The 18894-nt window shown below is 37.4% G+C and overlaps 1 protein-coding gene across 1 annotated transcript; it reads left to right on the forward strand.

Annotated features, from left to right (window-relative positions):
* Positions 1 to 658: 658 nt before the first annotated feature.
* Positions 659 to 18047, forward strand: LOC133311501 (uncharacterized). The gene is made up of 15 exons (XM_061512556.1): positions 659 to 878; positions 1512 to 2216; positions 10352 to 10664; positions 10753 to 10899; positions 11002 to 11090; positions 11209 to 11301; positions 13210 to 13336; positions 13528 to 13592; positions 13678 to 13852; positions 14375 to 14566; positions 14664 to 14711; positions 15336 to 15482; positions 15623 to 15705; positions 17046 to 17161; positions 17785 to 18047. The coding sequence occupies exons 2-15, from the start codon at positions 1612 to 1614 to the stop codon at positions 17865 to 17867; spliced, it is 2283 nt and encodes a 760-aa protein (XP_061368540.1). The 5' UTR covers positions 659 to 878; positions 1512 to 1611; the 3' UTR covers positions 17868 to 18047.
* Positions 18048 to 18894: the final 847 nt, after the last annotated feature.

Here is an 18894-nt window from a genome sequence, read left to right on the forward strand (position 1 = left end):
AGGGATGCAGAGGATTCGGGACTCCCATTGGGCAGCGAACGAATATGAGAATATACTGATACCAGTGAGAGGGAAATGAGAATATACTCTCATATACCAGGTACAGGTAGCATGATGATTTTTTTTTTTTTAATTAAAAGTTTTTGAAAAAAAATAATTATTTCTCTGAAAAAATAATCATTTACTAGTTATGCTGTAATAATATTTTATTTTTGTTACTGCAAGGATTATCTGTTTTTTTTTTTAATATTTGTTAATTAAATATTATATTTTAAAAAATTGATAATTGTCATTGAGAAGTTCTCATATTTTATCTTACGTTGGTGAAAGAAAAGGCTTCAGTTAGGGACGCTTGGTATAAGGTATTTTTTAAATTTTTAAATTTTTTAATTTTTTAATTTAAACTGAATATTTTCATTATATTTTTTAAAATCTAGATTTCGGATAAAAAAAAATTCTTCACTGTCAAACGTCGTCTTATATCATTTCGATGTAGAATATAGTCGCATTAAACATTTCTTAAACATATGATTAGAAGACGATTAAGGATAATGATAAAAATTAATTTTTAACACGTTCGCATAATACATGTATGTGTATTGTAGTCAAAGTCAAGATTAATGCATCAATGGAATGATTCAGAACGCTCAGAGTGTAGTTCGTTCCTTCTTCACTCTCCTCTCTCTCTCTCTCTCTCTCTCTCTCTCTCTCTCTCTCTCTCTCGCACACATACGCATGATCGGGCTATAATTGAAGACGCACATTTTCTCTCTTAATTTCTTTGTCGTAACTTGCGAGTTAAGAAGAACTTCTGATGATTTCACCGTGAAACGTCACTTTTCCGTGGTTTGTTTTCATGAATGAACTCTATCTAGAAGGTGCGTTTCTTATTTACCAATGTGAATTCGATTGGGATTTCTGCTAATAATTGAAGTAAATGATAAATTTCTTAATTGTTTTCAATGGACAGCATTTGTGAGCGCTATAATCGCTTAAATTGAAGTATGTTGATATGTTTAACATGTTCTCTGTGTTTTCTTAGTAGTGCTCTATTGAACTCATTATATGGAAAATGCTAGAAAACCAGAAATTCTTTTGACGGAATAGTTTGGCACGCGCTTGTTCTCATAAACGTGCCAGAATGCTATTAGTATTTGGTGGAATTTTTCTATTATTTTTATTTATTTATTTATTATAGAAATATTTTCTTATTTATAATTTATTGTTACTTAATCTGTTCATGCTTTCCCCCTAATTAATTTGGTATAAAAGTGATGTTGAGTTTGGCACACTTGTTGACTCTTGGATGAATGAGCAGTTCCTACTGCATGATTCATCCAACAGTTGTCCTTGAATGTAGCTGAGTTCTGGCAACATTTAGGATTACTCTATGATTATATTTCATTTTCACATTTGATATCTTAGTTGATAATCTCTCTTCAGTTCACTTGTGTTGACCCATTACATAATGTGTGGTTACAAATAATTGGAGTTTCACTTGCACTTTACAGGTGATAAATTTCTGCACTTGGTATCAATGACATTGAAGCATTGAGTTATTAAGTATTTTATTTCGAGAGAACTGACATCTAAGGCAAGAATTTGTTTGTTATGGCTTCAAGAGTGATTTTGCAAAAGAAAAGGAGCCTCTTGTTCAACCCTCTGAGTAGTCAATCTGCTCGCTTTATTCTTGGATTCTCAAGTCTTGGTCATGGCCAACCAGTCGAATCTAGTGAATTAGAAGGTTTGATTCAGGTTCCCTTCTGTCCATCTGCAACTAATGGACAGAGATTGGAAAGAAATTCATTTACTGTCAACAAAGATGATCTATCAGCTTGTGCAGCATCAAGATTTCTCTTGCATAGTTCCTCTAGTGTTTCAAATTTTGGTTTTAGAATTGAGAAGATCGAGTTTGTTTCTCTTTCAAGATCAGGGTGGATGTCCCAATGTACCCGTTACATTTCCATGTCTGCAGCTGATCAATCTGGATTGGGTAGCAGTAATGAGGGAAATGAAAAATCAGCTACTAAACAGAAGAAGGAGGCTTCACCAGAGGAATGTGATGAAGCTGTTGAAGGCTTGAGTTCCGTAAAAGCAAAAGCTAAGGCTAAACAATTGCAAGAACCCCCTAAGAGTGCTGAATCTATTTTAAAGAGATTATGGGCTCAGATTCTAGGAATTGGTCCAGCTTTCAGAGCTATTATGTCAATGAGCAGGTTTAAAATTTACTACCACTTGTTTTTGTATGTGATTTGGGGATTTACGACAGGATATCATGTATATATTGTAGAATTAGTTAGAAATCAATTTAGGATTATATATCTGACATTGAATCGTTGTACTTGATATTGATACTAATATATACAGAAACAATGTGTGAATTGTTATAGACGTATAATTTCATCCAATTGGGTCTATTCTTTGACTTTGAGTGGGTATTAGAGAGGGTTTTGGCCTGTCTCTCCCAACTAAACACTAAACCAGTTGCTAGTTGCGCCCATTGCTCAGTGGCAAATATCCTGCACTCGTTGTGCTCACTGCTTAGCAATCTCTATCTACTTGTTGTGCCCCAATATTGGTGAGTCTTTCCAACCATTTCTCTTTCAACAAGTTTCTTCTTCCGTTCAACTTACTTTTTGGTGACGAGAGAAATTTTCGATCTGGTCTTGCAATCCCCATATCTGAAGCGCACTATCCTTTCCGATCATGGAATCCTATCGCCGTTGGCCTCTTCATGCACTGCTTGAAGCCCATTATACCTGCATGCCATTGTTGGTGCATGAAAGCGGGTGCCTCACTTTTTCAGCACCATTCTTTCACAGTCTTGTACAAGTTCATTGCACGAGCCATCCCAACTCTCTTCAGCTCTTACCTCAACCATATTAGGGCTAATTCATATCGTGAGTCCCTCATATTTGGTGTTTATTTAACATTTTCTACATGCCCAGATCTACATTGTCTATTTTAATCATCCTACAGGTGTTTCTCCTGCCTTTTGGTGAACCTCTTTATCACAATGGGGGACAATGATTCTGATTTTTCAGACACTATTTTCCTTGGTTCAGCTACCAAGAATTCTTTTGTGCTCACCAATATTAGTGTGGCCTACTATCGAATAACGAGGAAATGAGAGGCATATATTGAAATATGTGTGTTTCAATAACATAACGAAGGCTCTATTATATAGACTAACTATAACAATTACATAACAATAATTTAACAACGTGGGACTTCTTATCAAACCTATTTACAATACTTCTAACACTCTCCCTCAAGCTAAAGCTTACTAAGCTTCAAGTTTGTTACAAATGAACTCTTAAAAAATGAAAAAATAACCAACAATATAATCTAGGAGAAAAACTGGGGCCATGTTGCATTGTTAAAGAACCAAAGGGGCCAAACTGCAAATGGGATAAATTCGACAGAAATGTCATCAGAATTTTTTTTCGATGGTAGACGGTTGCCAAAGTGACATTATGGCGGATGGTTGCTAGAGAAACATCACTATAGGAGATACCAAAAGCCAGATAGACTATACGGTTTTTGGAGGACCAAATTTTGAAAATAGAGTTACCTTCCGTCAGGATCTGATACCATGATGTAAAAAGTTGGTATGTAGGGAAAGGATAATATAAACATCTTACCACAAAACTTTAAATGTTCCAACAACTGGTCTAACTAGGAAAAAATTGATGCACAACTTCTATGTATACTCTGGAAATCTGTTGACTTGGAGATTGTTGACCTTTTTTCAACCCTTTTAAAACATGCTATGAGGTGTGGCAAGAAGCTCAAAACTGCTACACCAATGACATATAACAACTCAATTTCGTTTTCTCTAGTATAATAGGCCTACACAAACAACAGGATACTCGTGTGGAAACTTTTCTTGCCAAAGCACTATCATTGATGCAAGAATGTGCTGCCATGATTCCTCATATTAAGTATTAGTTTGAGCACAAGAAGCAACAAGAACGATTCTTTGTGGTCCTCTTCCTCTCCACTCTTCTGGAGGACTTAGAAGTTGTCTTTCATTGAATTTTGACTAGCATTGATAGTCCCACTTTATCTTAGATCTGTCAACATCTTTGATATGTCTGCACTGGCATCTACTTCTCCAACCATGCTCGTTCCAAATTCCTCTATTCTTATATCACAAGCTAATAATTCTTGTGGTAATAGTGGTCGTCGTTGTGGAAGACCTCAATCTCCTTTAGTTTCTAGTCTTTCTTTTGTGTTTATTTTTAAAACCATAATTGAAGAACTGTCTCATCCAATTTGGCACTAAACGATGATATATGAGATGTTTTCCTTGCACTTTAATGATATTTGGGATCTTGTTCTTAAACTTGTCGGAAAATCTTTTGTTTGTTGTCGTTGGAATTCACTGTAGAAATTGGTTCATATGGCTTTGTTGACCGCTTGAAGGTTCATTTGTTCGCCAAAGGTTACACTCAAATTTTTGGTCTTGATTACGATGTAACCTTCTCTTTGGTTGCTTAGTGGCCTATATTCGACTATTGTGTTCTTCTTAACGTAACTAAATCGAGTGTAGAAGCTCAGTATCAAGCAATGTGAATTGTAACTTATGAACTCATTTGGTTATTGTTAGAATATTAGATATAATATGATTAGATTTGATTAGATATGATTGGATTCTGTCTTATCCGTAAATAGTCTGACTGTATTCTGACTGTATTAGGATTAGGTTTGGATTAGGTTTGGGCCTTACACTTAAGCCCATTAGGGTCTCTATATATTGTAACTCCCTGACACAGATCTATATACAACATATTCTTTTACATTTAACTTGGTATCAGAGCTATTTCATTCTGGGAACCCTCGCTTCCGCTTAGAAATCTTGTTCTTCGCTTTAAAACCTAAGCCCACTGCTTAGGAGTCATCTTTTCTTTGCCGTGCGTCCTTCCGGTAAGATATCAAAGGCTGTAAGTCCTCTCCAGGCATCTTCTGCACGTGTCCACAGTCACCGGAGCACCATCAGCCACCGTCAGCCACTGTTCAGGCTGCCGGAGTACTTTTCCGGCGAGTTTTCAGTCTGGAACGAACGCGAACAGAACCCTCTCCTCCCGGCGACCTGCTCTGTGGAAGTCCGGCCACCATCGGAGTTGTCACGCGCTCTCACGCGCCTCCAGTCTTCTCTGCGCGTGGGCTTCACGCGCCACCTTCTGCCGGCGCGTGAGCACTATTCCGGCGGCTTTTTCCGGCCGGTCTTGGACAGAGAAGCTCGTCTTCTCCTCCTCTTTCTGGATCTGTGGTTGGTTCTTTGTGGGTCTGACTTTTTGTGCGCACCTCTTCTTGATTGGTGATCAGGTTCGTTTCTCTTTTTTTTCGGTTTGTATCTTTGTGATTTGATATGACAGCAAACCCTCCAATTCATTCGGAGGTCAAATCTTCATCTCCTCCTTTGAGAAATTCTCCCAATATCATCTCTACCAATATTGGGTCCATTACCTCTTCAAAATTGAAGGGATCTGTTAATTACAAGAACTGGGCCACCTCTGTTCGAGTTTGGTTCTTTGGACATGGATATGGGAACCATCTCACAACTAAGTCTACTGATGTCCCTAAGGAGGACAAGTCTGATTGGGAAAAGATTGACAACCAACTTCTGAGTATCCTCTGGCAATCCATTGATCCGATTGTCTTGGATATCTTTTATTCATTTCAAACTTGCACTGAAGTGTGGGACGAAGCAAAAAACCTTTACACTAATGATGTTCAGCAGCTCTATTTCATCATCTCTCAGTTTATGGAATTGAGCAAATCATCCGACATTCAAATGGAGACATATATTGGCAAGAGTCGCTCTTTGATGCAGGCATATTTGGATATGCTGCCTTACCCTACTGATGCTACTGCATATCGGAAACAGGTGGAACGTCTCTTTATGGTTGCCACACTTTCTGGCCTTCCCGAAGAATATGATAATGTTCGTGATACTATCTTGACTAGTGGGGAGCCTGATCTATCCATGACGTATCAGCGTCTTCTGAATTTGAATAAGAAATCTGCTCCTGCATCGTCTTCTGCTGTTGATTCTACTGCTCTAGTTTCCCGTACTGATTTTCGCGGGCATATTGGAGGCGGACGTGGTCGTGGTAGAGGCCCAGGAGGTCGTGGCCCAGGAGGACGTAGCCCAGGAGGTCGTGGCCCAGGAGGCCCAGGAGGTCCAGTCGGACGTGGTCAGCGACCTCGTTGTCATTACTGTCAGCAACTTGGTCATTATGAGGAACGCTGCTACACCAAGTATCCTCACATGCGACCTTCTTTTGCTGCTAATGTAGCTCAATCGGATACTGCTTCAAATGGTTCAGTCTCTCTCTCCTCTGAAGAATATGCAGCATTCCAGGCCCTTCTCAGGAAGTCCTCTCCTCAATCTCTGGCCTCTGCTTCAGAAACTGGTAATCCTGTTGCTTGTGTTTCTCATTCTGCATCACTTGGTCCTTGGATATTTGACTCAGGTGCTACTGATCACCTCTGTGGTAATAAGGAACTCTTTTCTTCCCTTACATATTCTAATAATTTACCCTCTTTTACTCTTGCTGATGGAACTAAGGCCCCCGTTCATGGGATTGGACAAATCTGTCCAACCTCCTCATTGACCTTGACATCTGTCTATTACATTCCTCACATCCCTTATAATTTAATATCGGTTAGTAAATTGATCAATTCTCTTAATTGTATTGTCACATTCTCAAACCATTCTGTTTCTGTGCAGGACCCGGGTACGGGGAAGATGATTGGAGTGGGCCGTGAGTCACGGGGTCTGTTCTACCTTGATGTGCCGAGTCCTTCAGTTGCTTGTTCTCTCACAGAATCTCCACAACTCATCCACAGTCGTCTCGGGCATCCTAGTCTTGCGAAATTGCAGAAGATGGTTCCTCTTTTATCCGGTCTTCAAACTTTAGATTGTCAGTCATGTCAGCAAGGAAAGCACATATGCTCCTCCTTTGCTAATCGAGTCAATAAACGAGCTGATGCTCCTTTTTCCATTATTCATTCAGATGTTTGGGGTCCTAGTCGTAGTGTGTCTATTTTAGGTTTTCGGTATTTTGTCACCTTTATTGATGATTTCTCCCGTTGTACTTGGATTTATTTAATGAAAAACCGCTCTGAGTTGTTTTCTATTTATCAAAAGTTTTCTGCTGAAATTCATACTCAATTTGGTGCTTCTATTCGTATTTTACGTAGTGATAATGCTAAGGAGTATGTTTCTGTTGACTTTTCTCACTTCTTAGCCACACAGGGTACTTTACACCAAACCACTTGTCCTCACACTCCACAACAAAATGGAGTAGCTGAACGTAAGAATAGACATCTCATTGAGATTGCCAGGACTCTTCTTATTCACATGCATGTTCCTCTTCACTTCTGGGCTGATGCAGTCCTTGCTTCTTGCTTTCTCATCAACCGCATGCCTTCATCTGTGCTTAATAATGATATTCCTCATAACTTATTGTTTCCAGATGTTCCTCTCTTTCCTCTATCCCCACATGTTTTTGGTTGTACCTGTTTTGTTCATGATCTCACTCCTGGTAAGGATAAGTTAACATCCAAAGCCTTTAAATGCATTTTTCTTGGTTATTCTCGTCTTCAAAAGGGTTATCGCTGTTACTCTCCTGACCTCAAGCGTTACTTAGTTTCCGCGGATGTCACCTTTTTTGATCAACAACCCTTTAATTCTATCCCATCTCCATTGTCACAGGTTGATCATGTTCTTCCTGTTCCTTTTCTTGACTTGTCTTTGCCAGATGCAGGTGCTTCTACTCCAGATAAGCCATCACCTATTGCTCCAGTACCTAAGGACCGTCCACTTCTCACTTATCAGCGTCGTAAGACAGTACCTCCAGTCGACTCGACCCCTGCTGACTCATTGCCCTCTGCAGTTGATTCTTCCCCTCCGGATCCTTCACCAGAGGCTCTTCCCATTGCTCAAAGAAAAGGTACACGTACTACTCGTAACCCTTATCCTCTTTATACCTTCTTGAGCTATGATCGCCTTTCTGCTCCTCATTTCACCTTTGTTTCTAGTCTTTCTTCTGTTTCTATTCCTAAGACCACAGGTGAAGCACTTTCCCATCCAGGATGGCGCCAAGCGATGCTTGATGAGATGACCGCACTTCATACCAATGGCACTTGGGACCTTGTTTCTGCTCCTCCAGAGAAGTCTATAGTTGGTTGTCGCTGGGTGTTTACTGTGAAAGTTGGACCTGATGGCCATGTTGATCGTCTCAAGGCACGCCTAGTTGCCAAGGGTTTTACTCAAATCTTTGGCCTTGATTATAGCGATACATTCTCTCCCGTCGCTAAGATGGCGTCCGTCCGCCTATTTCTTGCCCTTGCTGCTGTTCGTCACTGGCCACTCCTTCAACTTGACATCAAAAATGCCTTTCTTCATGGTGATTTACAAGAAGAAGTTTACATGGAGCAACCACCTGGTTTTGTTGCTCAGGGGGAGTCTGGGAAGGTATGTCGTCTTCGAAAATCCTTATATGGTCTCAAGCAGTCTCCTCGAGCATGGTTCAGTCGCTTCAGTTCTGTTGTACAGGCGTTTGGCCTAATTCGCAGTAAAGTTGACCATTCTGTATTCTATAGGATTACATCTCCTAACAAGTGCATCTATTTGTTAGTCTATGTTGATGACATCATCCTCACCGGAAGTGATCAAGACGGAATCCATCAGTTAAAACAACATTTATTCAGCGCATTTCAAACAAAGGACCTTGGGAAGCTGCGTTACTTCTTGGGAATTGAGGTGGCGCAATCTAGACAGGGCATTTCTATCTGTCAAAGGAAGTATGCCTTGGATATCCTAGAGGAAACTGGTATGTTGGGGTGTAAACCAGTTGATACACCAATGGATCCTAATGTTAAGTTATTGCCCAGACAGGGGGAGCCGTTATCTGATCCTGGACGTTATCGAAGGCTGATTGGGAAGCTCAATTATCTTACTGTGACTAGGCCAGATATTTCTTTCGCTGTCAGTACGGCCAGTCAGTTCCTTGATTCCCCTTGTGATTCACATTGGGATGCTGCTGTGAGGATCCTCCGATACATCAAAGGAGCACCAGGAAAAGGTTTGTTGTATTCGGATCAGGGAAATACAGAAATTTGTGGTTACTCAGATGCCGATTGGGCAGGATCACCCTCGGACAGACGCTCTACTTCTGGTTATTGTGTCTTATTCGGAGGAAACTTAATCTCATGGAAAAGCAAGAAACAATCTGTTGTTTCCCGATCTAGTGCAGAAGCTGAGTATCGTGCAATGGCAAATACTACCTGTGAGTTGATCTGGTTAAAGCAGTTGATTCAGGAGCTTCATCTTTGTGAACAGAAACAACCCATGACACTCATCTGTGATAATCAAGCTGCGCTACATATATCCTCTAATCCTGTTTTTCATGAGAGGACCAAACATATAGAGATTGATTGTCACTTCATTCGGGAAAAGATTCAGTCAGGAGAAATCAAGACAGCTTTTGTCAACTCGTCTAATCAACTAGCAGATGTTTTCACTAAAGCTCTTAGAGGTCCTCGGGTTGAATACATTTGTAACAAGCTTGGTGCTCATAATATATACGCACCAGCTTGAGGGGGAGTGTTAGAATATTAGATATAATATGATTAGATTTGATTAGATATGATTGGATTCTGTCTTATCCGTAAATAGTCTGACTGTATTCTGACTGTATTAGGATTAGGTTTGGATTAGGTTTGGGCCTTACACTTAAGCCCATTAGGGTCTCTATATATTGTAACTCCCTGACACAGATCTATATACAACATATTCTTTTACATTTAACTGTTATTATAGCAGTTGCTCATAGATTTCAACAATTGTTACTCATAGCTAGTGGAACTCATTTATGGCAATTAAACTGCACTACATATATCTTCAAATCCTTTATTTCATGAAAGGATTGAGCATATTGAGATTATTGTTGTTCCTGAGAAAATTTAGTCTGGATATATCACGACGACACTTAAACTGTAATGGTCAACTTGAAGACATTTTCTTCGAGACTTTTAGAGGTCCGCGACTCAACTATATGTGTGACAAGCTTGGTGCATATGATATATATATACACCAGCTTGAGGGAGAGTGTTAAAATTTCATAGGTATTTCTGGTAGGATATCATGTATATATTGTGGAATCAATTTAGGATTATGTATCTAAAAGTGAATCATTGTAATTAATACTGACACTAATATATATAGAGACTATCTTTGCACTGTTATATACACACAATTTCATTCTGTCAGATTTATTCTCTTACTTCAAGCGATATAAATGTATGTATAAGACTTCTCTATTTTTCTATTACCTAGGGATGATTGGGCAAAGAAGATTAGTCACTGGAAGGATGAATTTAAATCTACCCTGCAACACTATTGGTTTGGTACAAAACTACTTTGGGCTGATGTCAGGATAAGCTCCAGATTATTGTTGAAACTTGCTAATGGAAAGAGTCTTTCTAGAAGGGAGAGGCAGCAACTCACAAGGACAACAGTTGATATTTTCAGGCTAGTTCCTTTTGCTGTATTTATCATTGTTCCATTCATGGAGTTCTTGTTGCCAGTATTCCTGAAACTGTTTCCCAACATGCTGCCATCCACTTTCCAGGACAAGATGAAAGAGCAGGTAATTATTATTGTAATCATCAAACAATACATGGTTGACTGCTGGTGTGCTTTATTATCACTCAATTTCGGGAAGGCTTAACTTGTAGGAGGCATTGAAAAGAAGGCTCAACGCAAGAATAGAATATGCCAAGTTTCTTCAAGATACTGTAAAAGAAATGGCGAAGGAGATTCAGAATTCACGAAGTGGAGAAATAAAGAAGACAGCAGAAGATCTTGATGAATTTATGAACAAGGTCAGCCATGGGCTTCATAATATAGTTTTTTTATATTTTAGCCATCCTCTTATGGGCAATATTTTTAATATTATGTGTGTATTTGTTATGTTATTGGAACAGGTCAGAACAGGTGCTGGAGTTTCAAATGATGAAATCTTAGGCTTTGCCAAATTATTTAATGATGAGCTCACTTTGGATAACATTAGCAGGTTGGTGCTTCTACCATTGGTTATGTTCAACTACTTGTGCTTTCCATTTATAAATCTCATAACTTGGGGTTCCATTATCATTATTAACATGTTTTTTGGTTGTGAAAATGGAGAACAGGTCTCGCTTGGTAAATATGTGTAAATATATGGGTATCAGCCCATATGGAACTGATGCATATTTGCGTTTTATGCTTCGCAAAAGATTACAGGAGTAAGATTCTTTTGTTCCTTTTTTATTTTTTGGTATAACTCTGATTTCTAATGTATGTATGGCTAGTTGGCTCTTCTAGGTTAGGGAATTTTGATTTTATTCATTATGGTTAGAAGTTTCTTTATATTTGATTTAGATGAGGATTTTTGCAATCAAAGTAGATTTCTTATGTCTGTTGCACCAATGTGTGCATGCCTGCCTTCTCACTCACTCTTTGGTTTGGTCAGAGTGCGCATTTTAATTGAATACATGGATTCTTGCCTTATTTTATTTTGAGAATGGACTAGTACATTACCTTATGATGATGTGCCTTTGTTGTAATTAGTTGGGGAATATTAGGTTAGAGCTGAACCCTCAGTTTTTTTTCCCGAAGTTCTAATGTTTCTATTGTGGGAGAAGGTTGTCATTTTGGCATGGCTTTTTTTAGGGAATTATTCTTATTGGCTTTGGTCTCTTTGATTTAGTTATGTGTTTGTAAAGCTGGAGAACTAGTCTGGAGTAGTGGTAAAGGTGCTCCTTAAAGACCCCAAGATAATGGGTTCGAATTCGCCCTTCTGCAAGAATGCAGGAGTAAGACTGCATACAATGATTTACCCCTCCCCCACCCTTGTTATTCAGGATTTCATGGGGAGTGGTTTGGTTGGTTTGTGTTGGTATATGAGTATCTATTTTGGTTCAGATTAGTATATGAACTGGTCTTTTGTGCAGAAACACTTGTAGCCTAATCTTAATATATAAATGTCATGAACCACCAAAAGTTTAAACTATTAGGTGAAAACACCTGAACGGTTTTTTATGATACCCCTAACATGTCCTCTGACACAAAAGTCCTTTGGGCTTGATGCATGGACAATGCATAGGCCCACCTACCTTGTGTTGAAATTCAACTTTTTATTAAGAGAATGGGGATGACAAGAATCGAACTTTGGACCACTTGGTTAAAGAGACTGATAGTCATGAGATGGCTCTCTCAAAATTTTAAGCTATTAGGTGAAGAGCATGAATGGTTTTATATGATATCTGACAATAGATTGATGGAAGCCTAACATTTTAAGTTAGCCCATCCTCTTTATGATTTCTTTTGATCAATTCTGATTTCACCTCAACCCTAAATTCCCAATTTCCCAAATTGTTTCACTGATAGCCCTAATTCCTTGATATACATAATCATTCTTATAAGGTTCCTCTTGGTCTTTCCTTCTTCCTAATGAATGACTTAGTGTCCCACTTAATGATATTTAGTGCGACCCAGTGACTTTTGGATTGGCAATTGGGGTGTGCCGGCCAAGTCAGCTGTGTGGTAAGGAGGTGATTGGCCATTTGGGGGGCCCTGATCTGTTCAATAGTTGCACATCAAAGAAGGAAATGAAGCACGAAGTCCCCCTCAACAGCACTAAACTATTGATCAATTACCAAGAAGAAAGGGATGGGTCAGTTGTGTAGAATAGGAAATGTTTTGGGAAACCAGAGGTGAATCTATGTATTCCCAACCTAGGTTCAGAATGTAGCTCTTGATAGCATGAAAGAGAACATCAAGAGAAAGGGAAAGAAGGAAAGGAGAATAATTTGTGAAGGGGATGCATTAGCCACATATCTTGTAGGGTATGTATTTATGCTAATGAATTAGGTCAAGTGCAAAACACAACTAGTACAAGCTCTGCCAAATAATGTTCAATACATACTAACTCAATATTACTTTCCTACAAAATGTAAAGAGAAAAAGAAATGGCCCCGCCTTAGAATGAAGAAATGAAAGGGAAAAAAAGGAAATTCTGCTTATCACTGCACACTCGAAGCTTTATGTGCTGTCACAATTACAGTATTTCTTTAACTAAATGTAACATATTCAGTTAATAACTTCATTACTGTTTTGAGGTTCAATAGATGTGAATTGTTTGGCTTTGGCAGGATCAAGAATGATGATAAACTGATTCAAGAAGAAGGTGTGGAGTCTCTTTCAGAAGCAGAGCTTCGTCAAGCTTGTAGAGATCGAGGATTACTTGGATTACTTTCAGTGGAAGAAATGCGGCAACAGGTTATCATAAATGTTTTAATGGAATTTGTTGCACTGAATCTCAATTCTGAAATCTCCAACTTTGTGTCAATTTACTAGGTTTGCAATTTTCATGAACGAGAAACTGGTCATAATTGCTACTTTCAGAAGTCAGAACCATTATTTTCCCATAGTTGCCACTTTCAGATGTAAATCATTATATTTCTTTGCAGCTAAATGACTGGCTGGATTTGTCTCTCAACCATTCTTTACCATCTTCCCTCTTAATTCTTTCTAGGTATCTTAATATTTTCTCTATGAAAATGTTATTATTATAAGGATTTTCCTACTGGAAAGGTGTGGTCATCTCATTCCCTCTGTAGAGCGTTTTCTGTTTCAGGAAAGGTGAGGCCAGAGGAAGCTGTTCAAGCGACACTCTCTTCTCTGCCAGATGAGGTTGTAGATACTGTTGGGGTGACAACTTTGCCATCTGAAGATTCTGTTTCAGAAAGGAAGAGGAAGTTGGAATTTCTTGAAATGCAAGAGGAGCTAATCAAGGTTGATTTTTATGCAATAGATATTTTGTTTTTAGGGTATTTATGTTCTAGGAGGGAGCCATGGGTTGGTGACTTTTTCCCTCATAATTTTAAAGTAACCTTATAAAAGATTTGCTTCATTTATTCCTATTGTTTAAAGTTTAAAGCTTTGGTTCATTTGACTGTAACTTTGTGAATAATTACTAGGGCAGGAACATAGATTCAAGTTTAAATAAGTAATTCATTTGTTACTTGCATATATAATGAAGTCTCCTTTTAAGAAAAAAAGAAAGGAAGAGAGGGAGAGATAAATTTATTGCGAAAGTCTACTTAAGTCATCTTTGAAAAATGTAATCTTATGTTCATGAGCATTTTCTTTTTTATTGCATTTTTGAAGTGCATTGGTAATCAATTATGTAAGAGAAATTTTCGGTGATTGTCATCCAATTAACATTATATCTGAATCACCATAATGTACTGATTTTCTTGTTGAAGTTCAATTGTTTCTTTAATTTGAGATTGATGGTTGCAAAATATTTAATAGGAGGAGGAAGTGAAAGAGGAAGAGCAACAGACCAAAGTGACAGAATCTATTGGTAACGAAAGGGATTTGACCATGAAAGAGATGGCTTCAACAACCAAACAAGCAAAAGAAGAGGTAAAAACAAAGGCTTTGGAAAAACGGGAGCACCTCTGTGAGCTCAGCCGCGCATTGGCTGTTTTAGCATCAGCATCTGTAAGGAGTGGAAGTAAATTTTTATTCTTGCCGACTATTAAAGTTTTTATGCATTGGTGAATGCTTGGACTCATTGATTTGTCTGATGATTTTTCAGTCGGTGAGCAGGGAACGTGAAGAGTTCTTGAGACTTGTTAGAAAGGAGGTTTGTAGATTGTAGAATTGATGTGTCTCTGCCTCTTGGAATAGATATTGCATAATGAATACTTTATAGGCATTCAAAGTCTTATAAATCAAAAGGCAATTTCTTTCTAGAATATTTTTGTGTGTGTTGTAAGTTACTCTTTGGGGTGTAATCGAACATGTTTCTACATTCATGTAATTTAGCATTGATTTGTCAAAAAAATGATTTACTTGATAAAATAAATGTATTTTGATAGAAGCTTAGAATTTAACATGTCAGTATTTTTTCTCAATAAAAAAAAATATTTGAAATTTGGTTCTTGATGTTTTTTTCATCATCATCATTGTTGTTTTTTGATAAAAGATTTTTAAAATATTTCCTCTACTCTTTTGCTGAGAGAGAGAAGGGGGAGGGGGGAGAGGGAGATAGATTTACCTAAAAATGTTGAGAGTCTCCAATATGACTGATTGGGCTTCTTCTATCTGTATTTATACACATAAAGTACAGTTATAAATGTATTTGAGGATAAACCCAACCCCCAGCCCATTACCACTCATTTTCTTAACCTCCCCCTCAAACTGGAACGTAGCTATTGATCTTGCCCAGCTTTTCTACTTACATCAGTTCTAAACTATCACTGTGCAGATAGGGCTGTATAATAGTATGGTAGGGAAAGAAGGTACTGAAGGTGAGCAGGAAGCTAAGATGGCCTATAAAGCTGCAAGGAAGGATAGTGATGGTGCTCTTGAGGCAGCTATTAGTGACAAGGTTTCTTCAGCACTTGTTGACAGGGTAATTCTGTGACCCTCTAGTTTTATTTGGTGCCACTTAATAATTGAAAATGAAAGAAAGATTATTTGTTAATCATTAGCTGAAATATATTCTGAAACTGGAAAGAGCTAATGGCAATGGGAACTTCATATTCTTCTCAGGTTGATGCTATGCTCCAGGCACTTGAAAAAGAAATTGATGATGTTGATGCTAAAATTGGAGACCGTTGGCGGTTGCTAGACAGGTTTTCTCTTATTTACATATTTGCTTAGAGAACTTATGTGCTGTATTCTATACTTTGAAACTGTGATTAATTACTGCTGTTTTCTTACTTTATGCAAGTTATGAATATTAAGATATGATATTTTATAATGAAAGGCAATTAGCTTAGATCAATAGCAGAATCCATAAAAGGAAACCATGAAAAAGGGGGGGGGGGGGGGGGAGGACTAAACCTGTTATAGAATATATTGTTATTATTTTTATCAGTGACCTGTTCTAAGAATTTAAAATTGACTCACAACTGTGATTGCAACTGGTTATTGTAGATACTTTGAACTTCAGAAAGAAATTTGATTAGGTGATTGCAATTACTTATACCTTGTTGACAAGACTCACAATCTAAAGACTCTAAACTAGATAGGTGAGGAATCATCTTATTGAATTTAGAAAGTCTAGGATGACTAAGGTAACTAGGCGCAGTAAGATGGTAAAGTCCTCATGATTCATAACCAACTCCAATCGTTTTCCCTGTACTTGGGTATTGCATAAGAACAGATTTTTTAGTGAAAGTAATGGAACAATGAAGAGAGCAAACAATTTACCAATAAATATTAAATAAAATGTTAGTCATGGACTTAGACAACAGATGTTAGAAATAGTGATGGAAATGGTTGTGCTGGTCAAATGCTACGTACAACTATTTTGGTGCCATTAGCAAGGGTAACTAGGGGTAGGTTATCATAGTAGGTAAGAGAAGTGAGAAGATTCTTATTACCACAATGATGACCAGAAGCACCAAAATCAAGTATCCATGGTCCAAGAGATGATTGAGAAATGCAAGCAATTGGTTTTAACCTTAAGATCCAATTGTTGGGGATCACCAATCTGGAGTTTTAACCTTAAGATCATAGAAATTGAAACCCCAATTTTGTGTAACGAAGGAGCGGAGGTTGGTAATCATGTGTTTGTATAAAATGTTTTGACACCCCACAAGATTTTCCAAATCCTATTTCACTTTCATTTTAACTGAGATTCTGAGAATTAAATGTTTTCAAGTTTTGTGAAATAACTTCTACTTCCATGCCCACAAGTTTTTTCAAATGCTATTACCCGTTCATGCTTTAACTAAGATTGAGTCCATTATTTAGGAGACTTTTGATTATTTAACCACTACCAGAAATTTGTGGCCTTTGCTCCTCCTAGAAATGAATTCATTCCCAAGTATTTAATACATTTACAATGTGTAAGGTTTTAGGAAGCATCATTACTTGGATAGAGTTATTTATTTCTTTTCCCCTATAAATATTTATGACTTATTGCTGGAAATAAATGCGTTTCAAATATTTAGCCGTGTTCTGGCAGGGATTATGATGGGAAAGTGACACCTGAGGAGGTTGCATCTGCTACTATGTATCTGAAGGACACTCTGGGCAACGAAAGAATTGATGAACTTATCAGCAACCTTTCCAAGGACAGTGGTCAGTTCTTGTATCATTTTCCTCCTTTTTCTCATACTGCCCCCATAGATATCAGTTATGAATGTTACTGATGTGCCCTCTCCAGTTAATGCAACTAACAATTTAGTAATCCATACAAAAGCACAAAATACAGCACCTAATGCAACTTGAGGTTTTCCTTTTTAGCTTCTTTTTCTGTCCTTCTTCCTCTTTTCCTTTTTGACTTTCTTCCTTGCAACATTTTTTAGTAGCCATGTGACCGCTCCTCCATAGAAGCTTCTGTTAATAATGAGAGGATCTAGAGAGAAAGTCTTTACTTTGTGTAAATGCGCAAGTATAACTTACGTCTAATTATTATTTATTACTGAAAAAGAAGGTTGGGTACTGCCTGTAGTATAGTACTACTACTAATATAGCTATATACAGTTAATAATAATAATAATAAATACAAACATAAATCGGATAGCTATTATGTCAACTGTTTCATTTGTCAAAGACAGTTTCTGAATTTGTCTTGGGATTTCAATGATAAATTCTTGGGATTTCAATGATAAAATAGCATAGATGATCCGACATCTTCATTTGAAAAATAGTTCAACTGCCAGGGTGACTGCTACTTTATGCAATTTTTTTATTATAAACAGATGGGAAAATATCGGTGGAAGATATTGTCAAATTGGGCACCCAGGAAGAAGATGCTGATATAGACGAAGCACGAAGATCGTAGTGTTTTATCTATCTTAACTTCAATGTTCTACTTGAGTTAGAAACCCATTTATTTGTGAATTGTGACTCATTGCCATGTTATATTTGAAATGTAACCGTGAAGAATAATGGTTGGTTTTCCGTACTGAAAATGTATTCATGAACCCACTGGCCACTGCCCTTAAAAATAAAAGAAAGAAAAGGTGGGTATCGTATTCGATAATAAGGTTGGAAATCACCAGCAAAAAGAAATTAAATATAACAAACGTATCGAACTAGATTAATTGATATGTTTGCATTCACTCCAATCCTTTATTGCCTTATGCACTATCTGAATTTCTATCCCAATCTTATCTATCATTAAAGACTTAATCATTCCTTCGTTTCCAAAGACTGGTAATGCTGTGAAATTCACACGGGAGTCACTAGTACACTACGCTCCCCTTCCCTCTACCAATTTTATATTGCCTGTGTATTGTGTAACATGAAACCACTACTTTTTTGGGGTGATAGAAACCTCGTCCTTTAATTTTATTTTAAATTGTTTTTATCCTAAATATTTTTAAAACTCGAGGTTCATCTCATCACTAACTTCATTAGAAACTATAATATAAGCACAAAGTATCCTTGCTTGACATGATACTTTTTATATAAGCACAAGTGCACAATTGACACTTTACTATGTAAGTCTGTGTTACATTTTGTCTCAAATCTTTTGAAAACTTACCAACTTTTAATCACATATTTCAAAAAGAGTTATATCTTGACATAGTGCCAATTATGCACTTGTGTCGTCCAATTCCATTAATATGTCTTAACAGAGTTGGTGATTTAGCCGAAATAGGTAGATTTTTGAAAAAAAAATTAAAGATAAAAAATATAATTATGACATGGAAAGAAAGCCTAAGACAGAGATAAAGAACTACAATTGTTACTTGTCATATAAAAAATAAAATAAAAAGCACATTTGTGTTTTCTAGGGACTTATGATTTTTCATAGAAACAAAGTGAAGGAGAAAAAGTAAAAAATACCAATTATATATTAATAG

Source organism: Gastrolobium bilobum, unplaced genomic scaffold, assembly GCF_033153095.1.
Source record: "Gastrolobium bilobum isolate Gb01-03AN ecotype WA unplaced genomic scaffold, APGP_CSIRO_Gbil_v1 utg1846, whole genome shotgun sequence".
Classification (NCBI taxonomy): domain Eukaryota; kingdom Viridiplantae; phylum Streptophyta; class Magnoliopsida; order Fabales; family Fabaceae; genus Gastrolobium; species Gastrolobium bilobum.